This window comes from Anas platyrhynchos, chromosome 2 (genome assembly GCF_047663525.1).
Source record: "Anas platyrhynchos isolate ZD024472 breed Pekin duck chromosome 2, IASCAAS_PekinDuck_T2T, whole genome shotgun sequence".
NCBI classification, from domain to species: Eukaryota; Metazoa; Chordata; class Aves; order Anseriformes; family Anatidae; genus Anas; species Anas platyrhynchos.
The window spans coordinates 112,291,851-112,310,975 of NC_092588.1; the positions used below are offsets into that span (position 1 = coordinate 112,291,851).

General features: G+C 37.3%; 1 protein-coding gene across 1 annotated transcript in view; it reads left to right on the forward strand.

Moving 5' to 3' along the window:
• Positions 1–19,125, forward strand: part of CTDP1 (CTD phosphatase subunit 1) — an 87,395-nt gene that overhangs the window by 15,971 nt on the left and 52,299 nt on the right. Inside the window, exons 3-8 of the mRNA XM_027451192.3 lie at positions 1,869–1,962; positions 3,337–3,465; positions 4,717–4,867; positions 10,758–10,848; positions 11,971–12,137; positions 13,656–14,741. Coding sequence (XP_027306993.2) covers positions 1,869–1,962; positions 3,337–3,465; positions 4,717–4,867; positions 10,758–10,848; positions 11,971–12,137; positions 13,656–14,741 — 1,718 coding nt within the window. The remainder of the gene's footprint in view (positions 1–1,868; positions 1,963–3,336; positions 3,466–4,716; positions 4,868–10,757; positions 10,849–11,970; positions 12,138–13,655; positions 14,742–19,125) is intronic.

A 19,125-nucleotide genomic window follows, 5' to 3' on the forward strand; every position in this document is an offset into this window, starting at 1 on the left:
AAAAAAAAAAAAAAAGCTTTTTTTAATATATTAACAATAAGAGGAGGGCCAAGGACAACCTCCATCCATCCTTTACTGGATGCAGTGGAGAACATGACTACTGAGGATAAGGAAAAGGCTGAGGTTCTCAGTGCCTTCTTTACATCTGTCTTTAGTAGTCAGACCACTTGCCCATGGGGTACTCAGCCTTCTGACTTGGAAATCTGGGACGGGGAGCAGAACTAATCCCCCATGATTTAGGTGGAAACAGACCTGCTACTCCTTGCTTACAGGCCTATCAGCCTGACCTCAGTACCAGGAAAGGTGACGGAACAGGTCATCTTGAATACAGTCACACAGCATATGCGGGACAACCAGGGAATAAGGTGCAGTCAGCATGGGTTTATGAAAGGCAAGTCCTGCCTGACATTGAATACTGTGTTCAGCTTCGGGGCCCTCACTACAAGAAGGACATTGAGGCCACGGAGCATGTCCAGAGAAGGACTATGAGGCTGATGAAGGGCCTGGAGCACAAGTCCTGTGAGGAGCAGCTGAGGGAACTGGGGTTGTTTAGTCTGGAGAAGAGGAGGCTCAGGGGAGACCTTATTGCTCTCTGCAACTACCACAAAGGAAGGTATGGGCAGCTGGGGGTCAGCCTCTTCTTGCAGATAACCAGTGGTAGTAATAGAGGGAATGGCCTCAAGTTGTGCCAGGAGAGGTTTATGTTGGAAATTAGGAGAAATTTCTTCTTAGAAAGAGCAGTCAGGCATTGGAACAGGTTCTGCAGGGAGGTGGTGGAGTCACTGTCCCTGGGGGTGTTCAAGGAAAGGTTGGATGTGGTGCTTAGGGACATGGTTTAGTGGGTGACATTAGTGGTAGGGTGATGGTGGGACCAGATGATCTTGGAGGTCTTTTCCAACCATAATGATTCTGTGAGTGAAAGCTGTTTTCACTGGCTTTTATATTGGATCAACAGCCAGAGATTAAAAGAATTTTGTCCTTGGTTGGACAGGTACATGGAAAAATTAAATGATGCATGTCACATGCTGCAAAACTTGTACAGTAGTATTTTTAGTGTAGATGGACCAGAAATAGTCTTGAATTGGGTATTACTTTGCAACAAATTTTTGTGTTAGTTGGAAGCTAGTAATACTGAAGCTATATAGAGTTACTTGGTCCATTTTCAAGGAACTTCATATTTGCATGTACGTGTGTATAGATAGACATAATCATGTATATGAGAGGATATAATTCCACATGTCTGAATACATATCCACTTCTATATCATTCAGATGTTCATATGAGTGTGTATATATAATTCACACATAGTATACCATTCTGTGCCAAAGGGAGGCATATGTATAAGGTTTTTTGGCTGCTTTTCTTGAAGCAGCCAGTCACATGTAAGTCACTCTGCTACACATAAAGAGTAACTTTGCCTATCATTTGCATAGATTTATTTCGTAGTCTGGCTTGGAGAAGAGTAGGCAATAGTTTGCTGAATGATTATGGAAAAAAAAAAAAAGGAGAATAAGTTTTAACTTTAGTAGTTACACTTAACTTATAACTTTTCAAATACTCAATACATAATGCCTTTTATTTAACCTTAGTGTCATTATACAAGGTTATATGAAGCATAACTAATTACAACGAATTTTTTGGCAAGGTTTTTATGGAGAGCTTCTTTGGTCTTTTCATCCTTCCCCCCCCCCCCCCCCCCAGTAACCCACATTTTCAAGAATTTGAAAGAGCATATTAGTCAAAGTAGCTCTTTTTAACCTTTTTTTTTTTTTTTGGTGGTGACTGGTTTGGTACTACAGGTTTTAGTGTGTTGAACTTTTCCTTCACCAGTTTTGCTCTTTTGATGTCTGTTTTCCCTTTGTGATTAGGATACAAAGCAAGAACGGAAAACAGAATGTACCGCTATCCACAGCAACTGTGTCTATGGTTCATAGTGTCCCAGAACTGAAAGTGAGCTCTGAGGTAAGTACTGTCATGCTTTCCTTTATTTGTACCTTTCATTGTAGCTCCACTGTTGAGAAGCTTAGTTATAGGAGCTTCTTCAATGTTGTATATATTTATATAAAATATTCGGCTTCCTTTTGAAGAGAAATTTGGTGATGAACATCTGTAGCCCAGGGTTTTTGTGTGTTTACCCTAAGGTAGATTGATTGTATCAGGTTTTACAGTGGTTATTTTAGGGCTGTGCAGTGGAAAGATGGCACTTCTGCGACAGTAGGTAGAAAACTTACAACTTTAATATTTCTGTCTTGAAGAATGGACAGTTAGCAGAAAATTCTGTTTCCACTATCTGAAATATGTTCAAAGTTTGCAAAGTCCTTAATCAGGGTGAACACACATTTCAGTGAAATTAATCCTTGAAATACAGTCAAGATACTTTGTTTACAGTTTACCTCTATTTAAAATTTATTTCATTATTTTTCAAATATTTCATTTAGATGAGTTACCAAAATATTCATGTCAAATTATTTAGAGGAAAAAGTGTGTTTATTTTTACGATGGGCATCCCATTCATCTTTCTTACCAACATGATGCGGACTTTTTTGTGGTGTTTTTACTTTTTATGTTGTTTTTTTATCTTGTAGCTCTTTAAAGCATGCCAATGAGAATAAATATGTAGATACAAGCAGCTAGAAGCCATCCCCATTGTAGAGGAGCGTTTCAAAGGGCAGTTTGTGCTTGACACCTGCTGCTTGAGAATGCTCCACTTTTATGTTTAGTTGTCTGGTGGCTAGTACTGCGACTTGCCATTAGAAGTGACTAAAGTGAACACAGAGCTTAATGCACTACTTTGAAAGTTTCAAAAAGAAAAAAAATCAAACTTACAGGAAAATGCTTTTTAATCAATGCCTTGCTAGAACTACATGATTAAAATATTTGAAGATACATATACTTTAGGTTTAGATTAGCACCTTCAGTTTAAACCTCAACCTAAAGTTGTCAACAGCATTATACTTAATGGATATTATGTTTGGCCGTTTTATAACAGAAGTTTTCAGAACTAATGATGAAGATGTTTTACCCCAAAACTGCTAGTCTCAAGAATCTTGGCCTTAAATGAATTTGGTGTTTACTTATTATATATAGAAAGCTAGTTATTGAGTTAATCAATTTTAAAAGTTGTTAGTATCATATAGGTTAGTATAGACCTTTGGAATATTATTTTTATAGGAAAAATCGCAGATGTGGCTGTGATCACTTCATTTATGTTGAAGCATTATTTCTTTTGTAGTTAGCTTGTAGCAACATTTCTTCTCAAGTTCACAATGTACAGACACCAATAATCCTAGTTTATTTCTTCAAAATTAAGCTTAGCCTGTGAATATTTCATTTTAGCAAGCTGAACAATTAGGAAGAGAAGATCAACAGCGACTACACCGAAATCGAAAATTAGTGCTTATGGTTGATTTGGACCAAACATTGATCCATACTACTGAACAGCACTGTCAACAAATGTCCAATAAGGTATGTATTTGGTATCTGAAGAATAACAGAAAATTAAAAATGTCTTCTGAAATACATTCCTTTCCCCCACCCCTCATTTAAATTGACAGCTTTTTCTTCCATTAATGTGTCACTTTTCACTTTTCCATTCTAGTTGCTTAAAGCAAAAAAAAATTAAGGTAGCTATTTTTAATCTCATCTTTCCTTCCTGTACAGCCCAGACTGAATACCTAGTAATAAGACCTTTTTTTGTTCCTCCAAGTGTGAGATGTACATAGTGAATTATCATCAGAAGTCCCTTTCTGGGTAATTCTGTGTTTTACTAGGTTTGTCAGTTCTCCCTGAATGTGTATTAACACTCTTTTTTTCTTCCATGTGTTTTGTTTGCTTGCTTTCTTGGGTGTTGCTGTTTAATTTCATTAAACACCTATCATTGAATCGATAGGGGCTCTTACTGTTTATAGTATTTCCAACATGGAAACTTTAAAGCAAGAAGCATGTTGGAATGTGTCTTCAGTGTCTTGTACAGACGGATGCCAATCCAAATTCCAATTCAGTGTCATGCAACCTGTGGTTGCTTAGTTCATATCTTTTCTCCTGTCATTCTCTCGCGTCCAGTAGGTTGAGCAATTATTCATACCTGCTAGCAAAACCAAACTGTAAATGTACCTAAATGTAATTGATATGAAAGAGAATAGTGAGTATTCAGTTTAATAGCTCAAAACCCTTGGGTATTTGAAAAGTTGGGCCTTTATATATGCAAGTGCTTGGTTTTAAGAAAAGCATTTTTAAAAAGATGTTGAGACTTTTATTTGAGACTTTTTCTGCAAAGTTCCTCCCTGGTTTGCTATCTAATGGTATAATTTCATAGATGTACTATTTGTCATCCACCTAAGACTTTTTTTAAATTAATCTGAGTGAAGTCCATGCAGTAGTACTAGTTAAAGTGAGATTGTGAACTTTCTGAGAAATTTTTCAAGGAACATTTTTGAGATTGATGTGGTATAACTAAACTTATAAATGAAAGTTATTTTGATCATAAACATTTCAACAGTGCAGCTTCCTGAATTTGCAAAACTTTATATTGGACTGCTTTGCCTAAAGCAAAAATGTGGTTTGGATTTTTTTATCCACATAATCCTTGTGGTAGAAACTTGCTTTAGCCTAATCAAACAGAATAAAAGTAGTGGAAGTCATGAGAGGGGGACACTTCTGTGATGTTGGCATTTTTGTTTGGTATTTTGATGATATTAAACATGCTTTTTCTTTTAGGGAATATTTCATTTCCAATTAGGTCGAGGTGAGCCTATGTTGCATACTCGTTTGCGTCCACATTGCAAGGAATTCCTGGAAAAAATTGCCAAGCTGTATGAATTGCATGTTTTTACATTTGGCAGCAGACTTTATGCACATACAATTGCAGGTGAGTAGTATATTATATTCAGCAGTAGCCTGCCTTTTATACTCATACAATTCATTGTCTTCCAGTGTTTTGTTTTCAAGTATTTGTTCTTTGGTTTTGTGAAAATATTTCCTAAATAGTCTGTCTCTAAGCAGAATTCTTGTCTTGGAATTTAGGCACTATGCATGTATGGCCAGTAATAGTCTTTTTTTCCTTTTTAACCAGACATGCTTTTTATTGCTTCCCTGATTAGTTAGAGACAGATTGTAGCATGACAATTACTGCCTTCCTATTGAATTAAGATATTTTGTTGATGGAATTTAATAATTATATGCAACATTACTTATCTTAGAAATCGAAAACTACAGTTCTGTGTTGAGATTTTTATGGATCTCCTTCAGGGGAGAGGGGGAGCAGGGGAGAAACCTACTGTTTCCCTTCACTAGAGGAAGCTTGCTCTGTATCAAGTTAAAGAAGTTTTGTTCATGTCCTGGAGTTGTGATGCACTTAATAGAGGGCTAAGGGAGGGATCTAAAGGTATTTTCATGTATTCTGCTCAAAAACTCATGTTTTCTCCTTGTAACTGAAAATTTGCATTTAAATTCTAAAGTTTATAGCAGTAATAGTCTATGGTGTGGATCATTGTGTGAAATGTTTTGTTCTTCCAACATACATAAAAAGCAATCTACCCTGTTATGCAAGTGTATGGATCAAGGTAATGTTAAGGGTGTGACCACGTTTAAACTTTTTCTGGGAAAAAAAAAAAAAGAACTTTATCTTTAGTCTTCTTGATAGAGAAATCTGAGGTGAAAATCATGTTCTATATTAACAGCCTGTAACTCAGTATGATTAACAATGTTTTTAGGTTGTGGCTCTGCATGTCAACCTATACTTGCTGCTCTTCAATTTCACCTAGCTCACCCCACCCATCTACTTCAATTGTCTTTAACATCTTTTTTTTTGTGTGTCATTTTTGCCATGAGTGCAGTGAGCAATACTATCACAATGAAAAATAGCCATTGGGCAAGAAAGCAAACTTTCAAAATAGAGCTAACTATCCTAGTTAGCTTGTCTTAGGTCTTAGTAAGGAATTGTCTAATTAGATAATTCTTCATGCACGTTAAATATGCCACAGAAAATGCTTATAATAACAAATATAAGAGATTGTTATAGTCAGAAAGTAATTCCTATTTGTGGTCTCCAACTAGTTCTCCTTCTCAAAACAAAGTTCAGGAGAGTCATGTCCTCTCCTGCCCATCCAAGTGAATGTTTCTGTTATTCAATATTGACTGAGTTGTTTGAAGTTCTTCCTAAAGCTTTGTCCTTCTCACTGATGGATTATATGTTGTGTACTGCTAATGCACAACACTGTTGTACCTTAGTGTCTTCCTTAATGTGGAGCGTGGTTATTTCTTTTAGCAAAATTGGACTTAGTTTTTCTTATATAATAGATCTAAATACCTGACATTAAGAAAGCGGATGGCTGATCTTCTTGAAATGGACTGCTTGCCAAAATTTGCCTGTGGCATAAAGTCTGGAGATGCATACCACATATGCTTCAGACTCAAGAAAAAGAATGAAGTGTAGAGATAAGAAAGCACTTACTATTAACCAATGATTGCTGTTCTCTGAATGTGTGATTTGGTTTTGTTTGCTTATTCTAATCTCTGAGCTAAAGTTTTGTTCATCCTACAGTCCCCATGCTTAACTGCTTGACAGGTCTCTTTGAGGGCATCATACTTGACCTGCACCATCTGCTTCATAGAGGAAGTAGCTAAAATATGAGCACGCTAGGCTATTGTAGCTTCCTGACATCTCCAGGCTTCTGCATGCTTTCATGAAGTTGTCTAACCTCATCAGAAGCATTTGAAACACAAGTGGATTACTTTTTTTGCAGTGATAATGATACTTTCTGCTGAAATATGATGGTATGGAGATACAGTTAATACATCCTTGGGTCCATGTGCTCGCTCACCTGCATAACCAAGATGCAGTGAGAGAAATATATATATGTTAATACATATGCAGACCACCTGATGGCAGTATTGGTTAAATGATTTCTGATAGGAAGCTGTAGGCTTGATATTCTACCATTATCCCCATGCTACGTAAAGGAAGGACTTGTAACAAAATGCCAGGAATTTTTTTTGTGAGGTCCATACTTGTTTTCTCAGCAATTCTATATACAGTCTATGTTTTTCTGTGAAATCTGAGCTGCTGCTTCCATGTCCTGGAATGCTTTTCCCTCCTTTTGAAACTAGATGACATCAAATCAGTCCTTTTCTACTACCCCCATTGACTCCTGTCAGCTGTTAAGTGGGGTTAGCAGATATTTGTAAATACCATTTGTCTGAAGAAGTCATTTATCATAAGCCCTTTCTTAATTTGATGCAAAGTGGTATCTTGTACATCCATGAAACTTCGGATTTTCAAATCCAGAAGTTCCTGTAGTATTTCTCTTCTATATGATTATTTTGACCAATTTAATTTTTTCTTCTGCATATAAGAAGTTAATTATCTTTTAATACTGACATCAGCAGCATGTAAAAGTTTATGCCACTGAATTTTGGGTTCTGTGTTGATTTCACCCCAATGCCGTAATGGGTGGCTAAACTACACTACAAGAGCTCCCCCCCACCTTCAGCAAAGGAAGAGGGGGAGAAAACCTGTTGAAAAAGAGGGCTCAAGGGTTGAGATAAGGACAGGGAAATCACTCACAAATTACTGTCATGGGCATACCACTCCACATAAGGAGATTTAATATAATTTATCGTGTATTGCTAACAGACTAGAGCAGTAAGAAACTAAAAGCAAATTAAAAACACCTTTGACCCCACTCACCTGCTTTTAGCTCTCCCCCCCAGTAGTGCAGAGGAACAAGATCTTCAGATCATGTAGCACTACGGACTGTCTGCTATTCAGATCTCAAATGCTGTTGAAAGATAACAGTTCCTTCCTTGTTCTAACATAGGACCTAAACAGAACTGAAAGTGACTAATTTCTTCAAAAGTTCTAAATAAGATGATTTTTTAAAAAGGCTTCTTCCAATATATATTGGATCTTAGTGTTACATCACTTCTATTTGGAATTACTATTCACCTCAACCTTTCTCTAAGATTTGATACTTCCCCAGAATGAGCTACTTAATTTTGAATATTGTCTTGTATGTTGGGATTTGTTTATTTTTAACTTGTTGTTTACAAGTCTGGTTTTCTGAGGTTTATACAAAATGCAGCTAGATAAGTCTGTGTATACAGTCTGAGGTACTCCAAAACAAACAATTGGGAGGAATAGTCTTTGCTAGGTAAGTCTACTGAATAGTCCCAAGTAATATCCCGTCACAGGATAATGATAGGGTCTTCAATTTGTTTTCAGGAAACCTGAGACTATTTAAAAGCACACTTTCTCTATTTATCAGAATAAGTAGAAGGTGTCCGTTTTGAATTGAAACAGCAAGTTTTGACCAATCATTTTGACTTCTACAAAAGTTTTTATTCTTCTAAGCATGCTTACAAACTGTGAAATTAATTAACATTTATCCTTCTGCTGGAATGAGTTGAGCAAACTGATGCTTCTCCAATTAAATAAAATTCAGAACTGACACTAAAGCAGCAGGCTGTGACTGTAATTTTATTTTAGGATGTGGTGGTGGGAAAGGGATAGTAATAAATGAAATGAAGTTAATAGCACATCTTGGAAACATTCTACTATTTCTGTGTATTTGATACCTTTTCATCCTTCCCAAGTCATAGAAATTTGCAGCAAAATGCCCCCACAAAAAAGTGGTATCTAAAAACTATTTTGACAGTCTGTATTAACATTTCTTAAAGAAAACCACCAATATTTTGCAAGGTATTATCCATTTGAAACTTGCAGCTTTAATGATAAAGGTTAACACCCAGTATGCTATCATCAAATTCTAAATCTTTTCACGCTAAAATATTGAAAGACTTGTATTTTAAGGTTGCTAGTCTTTAATAATGGGGGTTTCCCAGTTCTTTTTGTTACTGAAAGCAGTATAGCTTTTTTTTGTAAATAAAGAACTTAAGTCTTAGTTATTGTTTTATCTTAGAGGGCATGCCCACATCTATTTATTTTTAATCTAAAGTTTTTATTTCTTCAGACTTGTGTTTTAATTGGCTTATGATTGCAAATCATAAGTTTTGAAAGACCCACCTCTTTTAAGATGGGCTTAGATGTTTGTGGGTCTCTGGTTATGCATATCCTCAGTGTATTTTCAGTGAATTGGGGGGTGAGGAGAGGCAGAGGAATTACTACATTTGGCAAGTCTTTACTAAAGCCAACCTGGATAGCTCTAGAACACTACTTCATCTGTAAGCCGTAGCAGTAAGAAGGGCTTCTGTGTTTGGAATTTCTTATTCAATTTCCATTTTTTTAAACAGTTTTTGCCAAACAACACTGCAGTTAAATGCCTCATTTTGGTTCTGCCATTTAATCAGTACCCTCCAGTCCACTTTACTGTAGGGGCTCTCTCTGTATTCAGATAATTAGCAGAAGAGAATCTGGCTGGGGAGAACAGCAACTTGTATGACAGCTAATGTAGTTTGTCGAAATATCTGTGTTTACAGCAATAAATCTTTGTAGCTAATTCTCTCAATTCATTATGCCTAGGTACTGCAAGGGTCTCACTACAGGGGATGATTCTACGAGTTTGCAGCAATTCTTAAGCATAGTCGGGTGAGTTAAGGTTGAACCTCTGTCCTTAACTCGGAATTTTCTTGCTTTTATGGGTTTTAAGTTATTCCAATTCCACAGTAATATTAAATACATACAAGATCAACCTTGCAGAAGTGACTACTTTTTTTTATTTTTCATCTATACCTTCTGTTTCTGAAGACCCAACTTAACATACCCCTTGGGAGCTGGACTTCTAAAAAGGAGTTGGATGTGTGTGGAAAACCTCAAAGCTCCCTGAAAGAAAATGTGGGTCCTTAGAGTCAGTAGTCATTCTGAACTCTGCTTCTGGCTATAAGATGGCCACCATTTAATAAAATAAAATAAAAACTTAAAAATTGTTCCTAAGTAAGTATTGACTGCCTTGTATTTTTCATAAGAATAGTGAGAAGTTAATGCTTGCTTCAGAGTAAATTTGGTGAAATTACAGATCCCAGTTAGCATGCAATTATGTAGCTGTGACATCTGTTCATGAAGATAAACTTCATTATTTGAGGATAGGTTCAGAAGCATGTGCATGTGTGTTTGTACACCTAAGTCACCATTTTCCTAAATAATGGTATTTTACTTTGCTTTAAAGTCTGCTAGCACAGCTTCTCTTGTTTTTTCCTTTTTTAAGAGTATAGTCAGACAAGTAACAGCAATCAAGCCTAAATATTTCTGAGATATATTCATTATATGTGAATGTATTAAAGTAGCGTTAAAGGTACAACTTAAAACCTACAAATGCTAGAGCTCCAGCTAAAACCGTCCCTTAACTTGCCCATTGTGCTTAAGTATTGCAGCACACTGCCAAATCTTGTGAGACTTCTCTGCAGTCCCTAGGCATAATGAGCTAGGGAGAGCATTTAGCTTTAAAGACAAGCAAAAAAACTACTATTGAGGTCTAAACGTAAGTTACAAAAAGAGTGTGTATCTATCACCTGCTGTATCTTTCAGCCTAATCTGTTTGGATGTCACAAATTAGTTACTTTCATATCAAATTTGTTGCTACATTGAAAGAAAACGAGATGGGATTTTTAAAATGAATCCCACTGTATTAGTTGGGAATATTTGATGTACTGTACTTACCTTTTACTCTATATATAATCTCTTACCTTAAAATTGTCTGATTGTTAAACTGCCTTTGCACAGATTAAAATAGGTGAATTATATAGAACAGTTACAAAGGAACAAGTGTCTTGAGTATTGACCTTGTGCCATCTTCTTCCAAAAGGATTTCTGGACCCTGAAAAGAAACTATTTTCCCATCGGATATTGTCAAGGGATGAATGTATCGATCCATTTTCTAAAACTGGGAATCTTAGGTACGTATGCGGGTCTTATGTTTTGAACAGAACAAAGAGAGAATACTGTCAGTTTCATTAAATTTACTCCCTCTGTACTTAGCTCGTTTATAGTGCTTCCTTATCTGCCTCTTAAATATCAACACTGCCTCAGTAAAACCAAGATGCTATGCCTTGCAGCATTTCATCTATTTAATGTATTCTCTGGCACTGGAACAACAAGTATGTGAAGCAATTGCATGTTATTTTTCACTTGGTTTTTATTCTTGTAATAACTATATTGCCATTTTATTGCTTGTAGACTTGTGTAATGACTTGTATATTGCATGTTTTTAATTACCTCAAAATTCTCAGTTTGTTAGTTCAAACATGCATATCTAGGTTTTTGGCTTTAAAATATGCTGTACATTTAGAAGCTTCTGTTCTGCAGTGGTGTTTTCTTGTTTGTTACTTTCTTTGAAATTAGGTCATCTAGAGCCTTTGAATTCATACTCTAGTCTAAACTCAGGTTCTAATCATGGATCATTATTATCTTTATTATAGGATAAAGACTTCTTCCCAAAAGACAAATATTTATTTCATGAAGCTAGATTAAAAAGTTGTGCACTCCTCATCAGACTGTAGCAGATGAGAAGCTTCTTTCTTTTCTTGCTATGTTTTTTCATATGCATTTATATATCTTGATCACTACTCCTTGTGGTTGATATAAATATTAGTACTTCTTGTTTCTTTTGTCTTGGATTGAATGGGTCAGCTCTTTTAAAACTGTTCTTGTCTTTTTCCTACTTATATAGACAGTGTATTATTTGTGTGATGGTTGGCTTGGGGCTATTTGTCAATGTAAACTGTCAATGTAAAACTAGACTGAAATGTAACATTTTGCTCTTGCTCAAGCTTGTTGGTTCTTGCTTCTGGCCTTTGGGATAAAGTTTTAAAAACAGCTGTTTTTATTAACTTTATTTAGCTTGACTATTGTATTTTGATGTCTGTAATTTTAATATAGGTGATTTGTTTTGATAGGTTCATATATCTGCACATCCTGCAGACATACACATAATAAACCAAAATCTCAGCAACAGTTATTTTAAGCAATGGTATTTATTTCTAAACTGTATTCATTTTATCAACTATTTTGTCTCTTAGAGATCTCTTCCCATGTGGGGATTCCATGGTTTGTATCATTGATGACAGAGAGGACGTTTGGAAGTTTGCACCCAATTTGATAACCGTGAAGAAATACGTATACTTTCAGGGGATAGGAGATATTAATGCACCTCCTGGATCAAGAGAAATTCAAGTGAAGAAGAAAAGTAATTAAACAATTCGTAAATTTTATTTTTTTTTCCACTTTTCAAACATGATTAGTGTAAGTCATTGTGGTGGTCTTCATAGTGTCACTGTTTCACTCAGGTGAATAACTGTAGGCTTATTGTCGTTGACAGACTGAGTACTCATGCAGCACATATGCAAACAGCTCAGTAGAACTGGACTATTGTTAATAGAATCATAGAATCATAGAATATCCTGAGTTGGAAGGGACCCTTAAGGATCATCAAGTCCAACTCTTGACACCGCACAGGTCTACCCAAAAGTTCAGACCACGTGACTAAGTGCACAGTCCAATCTCTTCTTAAATTCAGTCAGGCTCGGTGCAGTGACCACTTCCCTGGGGAGCCTGTTCCAGTGTGCAACCACTCTCTCTGTGAAGAACCCCCTCCTGATGTCAAGCCTAAACTTCCCCTGCCTCAGCTTAACCCCGTTAAGCTGAGGCAAGGGAAGTTTAAATAGCTTTCCTTTTGGTGGGGCATTGCAGCTAAAGTGGAGTTTTGGCAGTACTATTTTGGATGTTGGCAATAGTATTATGGATAAAGTTGAATTAGCATTTGTTCAGGGGTACAATGTATTTGAAAGGTGATGTCTAAGAAATAATTGCTTTTTGTCCAGTTTAGCCAAGTTTTTGTGTTTTTGTTTAATTTAATATTATACCATTTTTCATCTTTGAACTAGAAATATCCAGTATGGAAATAATGTAATGCAGCTGAATCAAGGCGTGGAACTTCTGTCCTTGATGGGTATCATTATTTAAAGGACACACACAGAAAAGAGGGACAAAGTGGGATGACTTCATCCAACATTCCTGATGAATATATGAGTGCAACTGTTTGGATGTCTGCTGCTTCTTTAATTATCTCTGTCTTCAGACATCTGATGAAGACATCGTAAAACTACTGTTCTGTTTTGAGTTCATTATACCTTACTTGCATTCCATCAGAACCTCAAATGAACTTTGAGCAGTATCTTTGTCTAGCTAAAATATTACATCTTTTCAGCTCTAAAAGTGCAGTTATTTCGGTTATGAAAACAGGAAATTATGAAAGCCATGGAGTTCTTGTAGTTGAGGTTCTAGACCAGGGCTATCTCAAGTGAATTCTGCCCTGTTTTTTGTTGTTCGTTTTTATCCCCTCTGCAGTAGTTTGATTTCCCGTGAAATGTAGTCCAAAGTCATGCTACAAGAATGTGTCTTCAATGTTTGCAAGGTTGAAAAATGATTTATGACCTCTGTGGTTAATAATAATAATAATCTGCTTAAACAGCTACCTTGCAAAGGTGAAGTTTATTAGGCTTGCTGGTTCTAGTAATAATTGGTACATGAAATACCTTAAGAGCTTTGAGTAGTTGTCAGTTGTCGTTACTGAGCATAGCGAAGTCTTAACTTTGCGTGTCAACTGTATGTTTAAGGCAGAAGGAAATTTTAAATAAAAGCTTAGTCAAGATTTAAAAAAAAAAAAAAAAACTGAGAAAATATGTATGTCCTCTTTTTGTCTTAGTAAACCACTCTACTAAACCAGAGGCACAGGATTCAACAGTGACATCAGCAAAAGATGCTGAAGAAGTGAAGAATGTTACGTGTATAGAAGAACAAAGCAATGGTCTCAAGAAAGCTACAAAGGACACTTGCACTGCAAATGGAAATACTTCTGTAAGCAGTGAAACATCTGTGTTAGATTTGAGTTCTTGTGATAAAGTGAATGCCCGGGACTCCTTAAATGATAGCACTGATCACAAAACAGACTGTGAGGTCAGTAACAATTTGTCAAGTACGAAGGAATCTCCGAATTTTTCTGAAGAAGTTGATAGGACAGTGTTAGAAAAACAGCAAACCCAAGAGAAGACAACAAGTGATTTAGACTTTGAACTCTCTAGTGACAGTGAAAGTGATGGTGGATTGGATACCAGAAAGTCACCCGTTTCTGTATCAGATAGTGAGAATGAGGAAAAGAGAAGTTGGAAGAAGTCCAAACAACCTCTGCAGGATGAAAATGTACAGCAAGGAAGTTGCCCTGATGCAAGTGAGAAAAAGGATGGTCAGGTGAACCACTCTGGGGACACACAATCTCTACCTAGTGAAAATATTCATGACAACACTGATCTTGAAGCACAAGAAGAAAGTGAACAGGAAAGCATTTGTGATTTAGGAAATGGGTGTGCAGACAAGAAAGAAGCAGAAACAGAGTCTCAGAATAGTGAACAGTCTGGAATTACAATGGGTGAGTCTTTAGACCAGAGTATGGAGGAAGAGGAGGAGGAGGATGATACTGATGATGATGATCACTTAATATACCTCGAAGAGATCCTTGTGCGGGTTCACACTGATTATTATACCAAGTATGATAAATACCTGAAAAAAGAGATTGAGGAAATTCCAGACATCAGAAAAATAGTACCAGAGCTGAAAAGTAAAGTTTTGGCAGATGTGACCATAATATTTAGTGGACTATACCCAACAAACTTCCCTATTGAGAAAACACGGGAACACTACCATGCTACAGCACTTGGAGCTAAAATTGTGAAGAATCTAGTACTAAGTGCTGATGATCCTGACAAAGCAACACATCTCATTGCAGCAAGGACAGGTAAGTAAATGAGACTAAGGTTTTCCATCAGCTTTTTTCCTGTGAGAATCCATTCATGCTGTGTGCTCTTTTTTTGTGTAAGCTACAGACTTTAATGCAAGTGATTAAATTTTAAATTAAAGAATAGATCTTAAGTTGGCTTAAAAATTCTTAAAAAGCTTTTTTTTTTTGCTGCTTTTTGACAAAGTATGACTATTAATTGTTGAAGGGCAGACCGTCTAAATTATCTCTGTAGCATTTCTATTCTTGGTTAAGAATTGTTGATATCAGGATCTTGACTGTTATGTACATTGTATAAAGCAACAAACTTCTATCTGTCACAAATATTAGTGGTCTTGCTATAGAGTTATAGAGGTAATTTCTTTTTTAGTTTCTCAGATATCTCCTGTAATGATTTGGTTTTGTTTTGTATGGAATACAATTTATCTTGAGTCAGGGATCTGATGATATCCTGTCACTCTCTGTATCATAGAATCATTAGGGTAGGAAAACACCCTCAAGATGATCTGGTCCAACCATCCCCCTACTACCAATGTCACCCTCTAAGCCATGTCCCAAAGCACCACATCCAACCTTTCCTTGAACATCCCCAGGGACGGTGATTCCACCACCTCCCTCAGCAACCTGTTCCAATGCCTGACTGCTCTTTCTGAGAATAAATTTCTCCTAGTTTCCAACCTGAACTTTATCTGGCACAACTTGAGGCCATTCCCTCTACTCCTATCACTGGTTATCTGTAAGAAGAGGTTGATTCCCAGCTGCCCACACCTTCCTTTCAGGTAGTTGTAGAGAGCAAAATGCTCTGTTCCCCTGAGCCTACTCTTCTCCAGACTAAACAACCCCATTTCCCTCAGCTGCTCCTCACAGGACTTGTGTTCTAGACCCTTTACCAGCTCCGTAGTCTTTCTCTGGACACCTTCCAGGGCCTCGATGACCTTCTTGTAGTGAGGGGCCCAAAGCTGAACACAGTACTCGAGGTGTGGCCTCACTAGAGCAGAGTACAGGGGGACGATCACCTCCCTGGTCCTGCTGGATACGCTATTCCTGATACAAGCCAGGATGCTGTTGCCCTTCTTGGCCACCTGGGCAAACTGCCAGCTCATGTTCAGGCAAGCATCATTCAGCACCCCCAAATCCCTCTTCTCTGCACAGCTTTCCAGCCACTCTCCCCCAAGCCTGTAGCACTGCATGGGGTTGTTGTGGCCGAAGTGCAGGACCCAGCACTTAGCCATGTTGAACCTCATCCCATTGGCCTCTGCCCATAGACCCAACCTGTCCAGGCCCCTCTGCAGGGCCTTCCTACCCTCCAGCAGATCGACACTTCCCCACAGCTTGGTATCATCTGCAAACTTGCTGAGGGTGCACACAATTCCCTCATCCAAATCATCAAAGATATTAAAGAGGATGGGCACCAACACTGATGCTTGGGAAACACCACCGGTGACCGGTCGCCAGCTGGATTTCATTCCATTCACCACCACTCTCTGGGCCCGGCCATCCAGCCAGTTTTTAACCCAGCAAAGAGTGTACCTGTCCAAGCCATGGGCTGCCAGCTTCTCCAGGAGAATACTGTGGGAGACCGTGTCAAAGACTTTGCTGACATCTAGGTAGGCTACATCAACAGCCTTTCCCTCATCCACCAGGAGGGTCACCCAGTCATAGAAGATGAGGTTGGTCAGGCAGCACTTGCCTTTCATGAACCCATGCTGGCTGGACAGGTTAGGGTTGGGGAGCACCATGTGTATGTACGAACACATCCTGGCTTCTAATTTTTAGCAAATTCCTCACTGCCTTGAACATTTGTAGTGAATTGTCCACTGATATAGATCTTAGTATAAAATTTGTTTTAACTTTAGATTTTGATTATATTCATGTTTTACAGTATTTGAATCTAGTTCATTAATTTGTGGAAAACTATTTTCAGTGCTGTTTTGAATAATAAATGAGTTGTGGCATTGCTCATATTTTTCCAACTGTTTTATCAAGACCGAGGCTCTTGTTTGGGATATTAACGTAACATTGGTCTTGCACCTGAAACTTAACACTGGAAAATCCATTCAAATATTGCAAATTTAAATTAAAACTAAAAATCATCAGAATACTGCTATTCTTGAGTTGTGGGGGTGAAAAAACTTTATTGTCAGTATTTAGAAGCTGATCTGTGTCTTCTGTAAGAAAATACAAAATAAGTAACTTGGCAGCTTTTTCTGCCTAATGAGAGAGACTGTTGTCAACTTTCATTGGCACTCTGTAATTATTTCTGTAACAATGGCAGTGAAATAGGAATATTTAGAGTGAAAAAGCTATGTTCTTTGATTCATTTTCCTTGTAAGATTTTCATGGATTGCATGTGGTTTTGGTTTTGCAAGGGAGTGGTTTGTTTGTTTCAACTGAAGACCTCTGAGATGTTTGGTTAGATTGGAATAATTTTGCTGTATCATTCTAATTTTATGACAGAAACTCTGATGTTCAATCAGAGATTTTAAGGATATAAATTGTCCTGTCACAGCTGGATTTGTGATAATTCAACCGTCAATGTGACTTTCATAGCTATTCTTGTGGTGTTAGAAGGTAAATTCTGCAAGTCTGTCACTGCATGTAAGCCACATGGATGTTAAATTTCTGGCTCCCATGGTAAACACATGAAGCACTGCTTGATGCCAAGTTGCTTGTGAAAGGGTGGAAGTTTTGGGTTTTATTCACAAATAAATTTCTGAGGTACTGAAACCAGAACAGTTGTGGGGCCAACCCTACCCCATCAGTCTGGTGCTTAGCTGTCAGCAGGGTGCTTTTGGATGGCACCACTAAGAATGGCAGACTTAGGACTCAGACCAAGTAAGTTAACTTACAAGATTACTGTTCATTAGTTGCGCTGTGGCAAAAGGACGTGTTCCTCATGTGCAGCAGCTGTGGGGGTGAATAGTGCTAGCTTTTGGATTTCAAAGAAAATTTGACTTCCTTTCGTTTCCTTTGCTAATGTGAAAAGAGAGCATCCCCTCAGACTTGGAGGGATGGGGGAGAAGGTCCCCCCCCACCAAGTGAACACATCATAGCTTGGTGTATGGAATGGACAGTTAAATAGTACCATTTGGGATTGTGTTTGCAGCATCCTTGCAGCCTATAGCAATAAATTTAAATTTCTTTTAGTGTGTTGGTGTGCATAGAAACTTGTCTGTTTCTATGCAGACAGACACTTAGTTTTTCTGCAGATAAAGATGCATTGAATTCTAAAATAAAGAAATCTTTGTTCTTAGAGAAAAGTAAAATTTTAATTTTCATTGTATAGGGGGGAAATACTATTTCCCTGGAATACTTAGATTTAAGAAAGCTGTTCAAATAATGAGTGACTGAGAAAAGGCTACCATGTATTCCTTCCCACTCTACCTATATGACATTTCATTTTTTGGAACATCTGTACTTTGCTTTAAGCAACAGCAAACCACACTGAATGATGATTTATTTTAGCCATATACACACTTGACCGAACAGTTACAACAATATTTCATAAACCTTGTTAGATTCCTTCCCAAACTAATGAAAGATACTGTAGTTGGTTGTGTTTTTGTGTGTGTGTGTTTGTTTTTACTAAATTTTTGCTCTTGGAGAGTAAAGATAAAGTTGTTCAGGTCATTCAAAAATTTTTCTATTTGGATAGAAGGGTAAAGTTTTCAGTCAAGACCATCAATTTTTCTATTATTTTTCAAAGTATTTCATTCTGTGTCTTTTCCCATACTTTGAAAGCTACATGGGCATCACTGCCTTACTCTTGGTGACTTAGCATATGTCAATTTCATTAAATATCAGGTTGCTTAAAATGCCATTGCCCTATGAACTACAGCTCCCCTTCTTCACCCTTATTTCTGTATTTAATGCTTATGCCAGAGTCTAGCTCTGAGATGCTGAGAGAGAATAGGAAGCTGCCAGCTGCTAGTGTTCCTGAAGTCTTGTTAGCCTGTCTTATGAACTGGTGCAAGAACTCACCCAACATAGCAGTAATGTATCTGCAGATTTTTTTTTTCCTGAAGAATCTTTCAAATGCTGTGCCAATAATATAAAACTAAAATCACTGCACTACTCTAAATGTGGGCACTAACCAGTGAAGAGCTTTTCCTCTCACTGGCACAGCACAGTGCAGTGTTCAGTCTGTAACTCTAGACCTGCTCTCCTAACAGTGTATCTATCAGTGTTTTGTGGTCAGTTAATCCTCATAGGGCAAAACCCTGATGTCTGTCTGGCATGTCTTAAGTCAGTGTCGTTGCAAATTAACACTCTGATTTGATCATGAATCAGGAAGGTTTATATATATATTTTTTTTTAAGTAAGTCTGAAGAGAAACTTCTAGCAGTCAAGTTTTCCAAGTGATGTTCAGTAATCTGGTTACAAG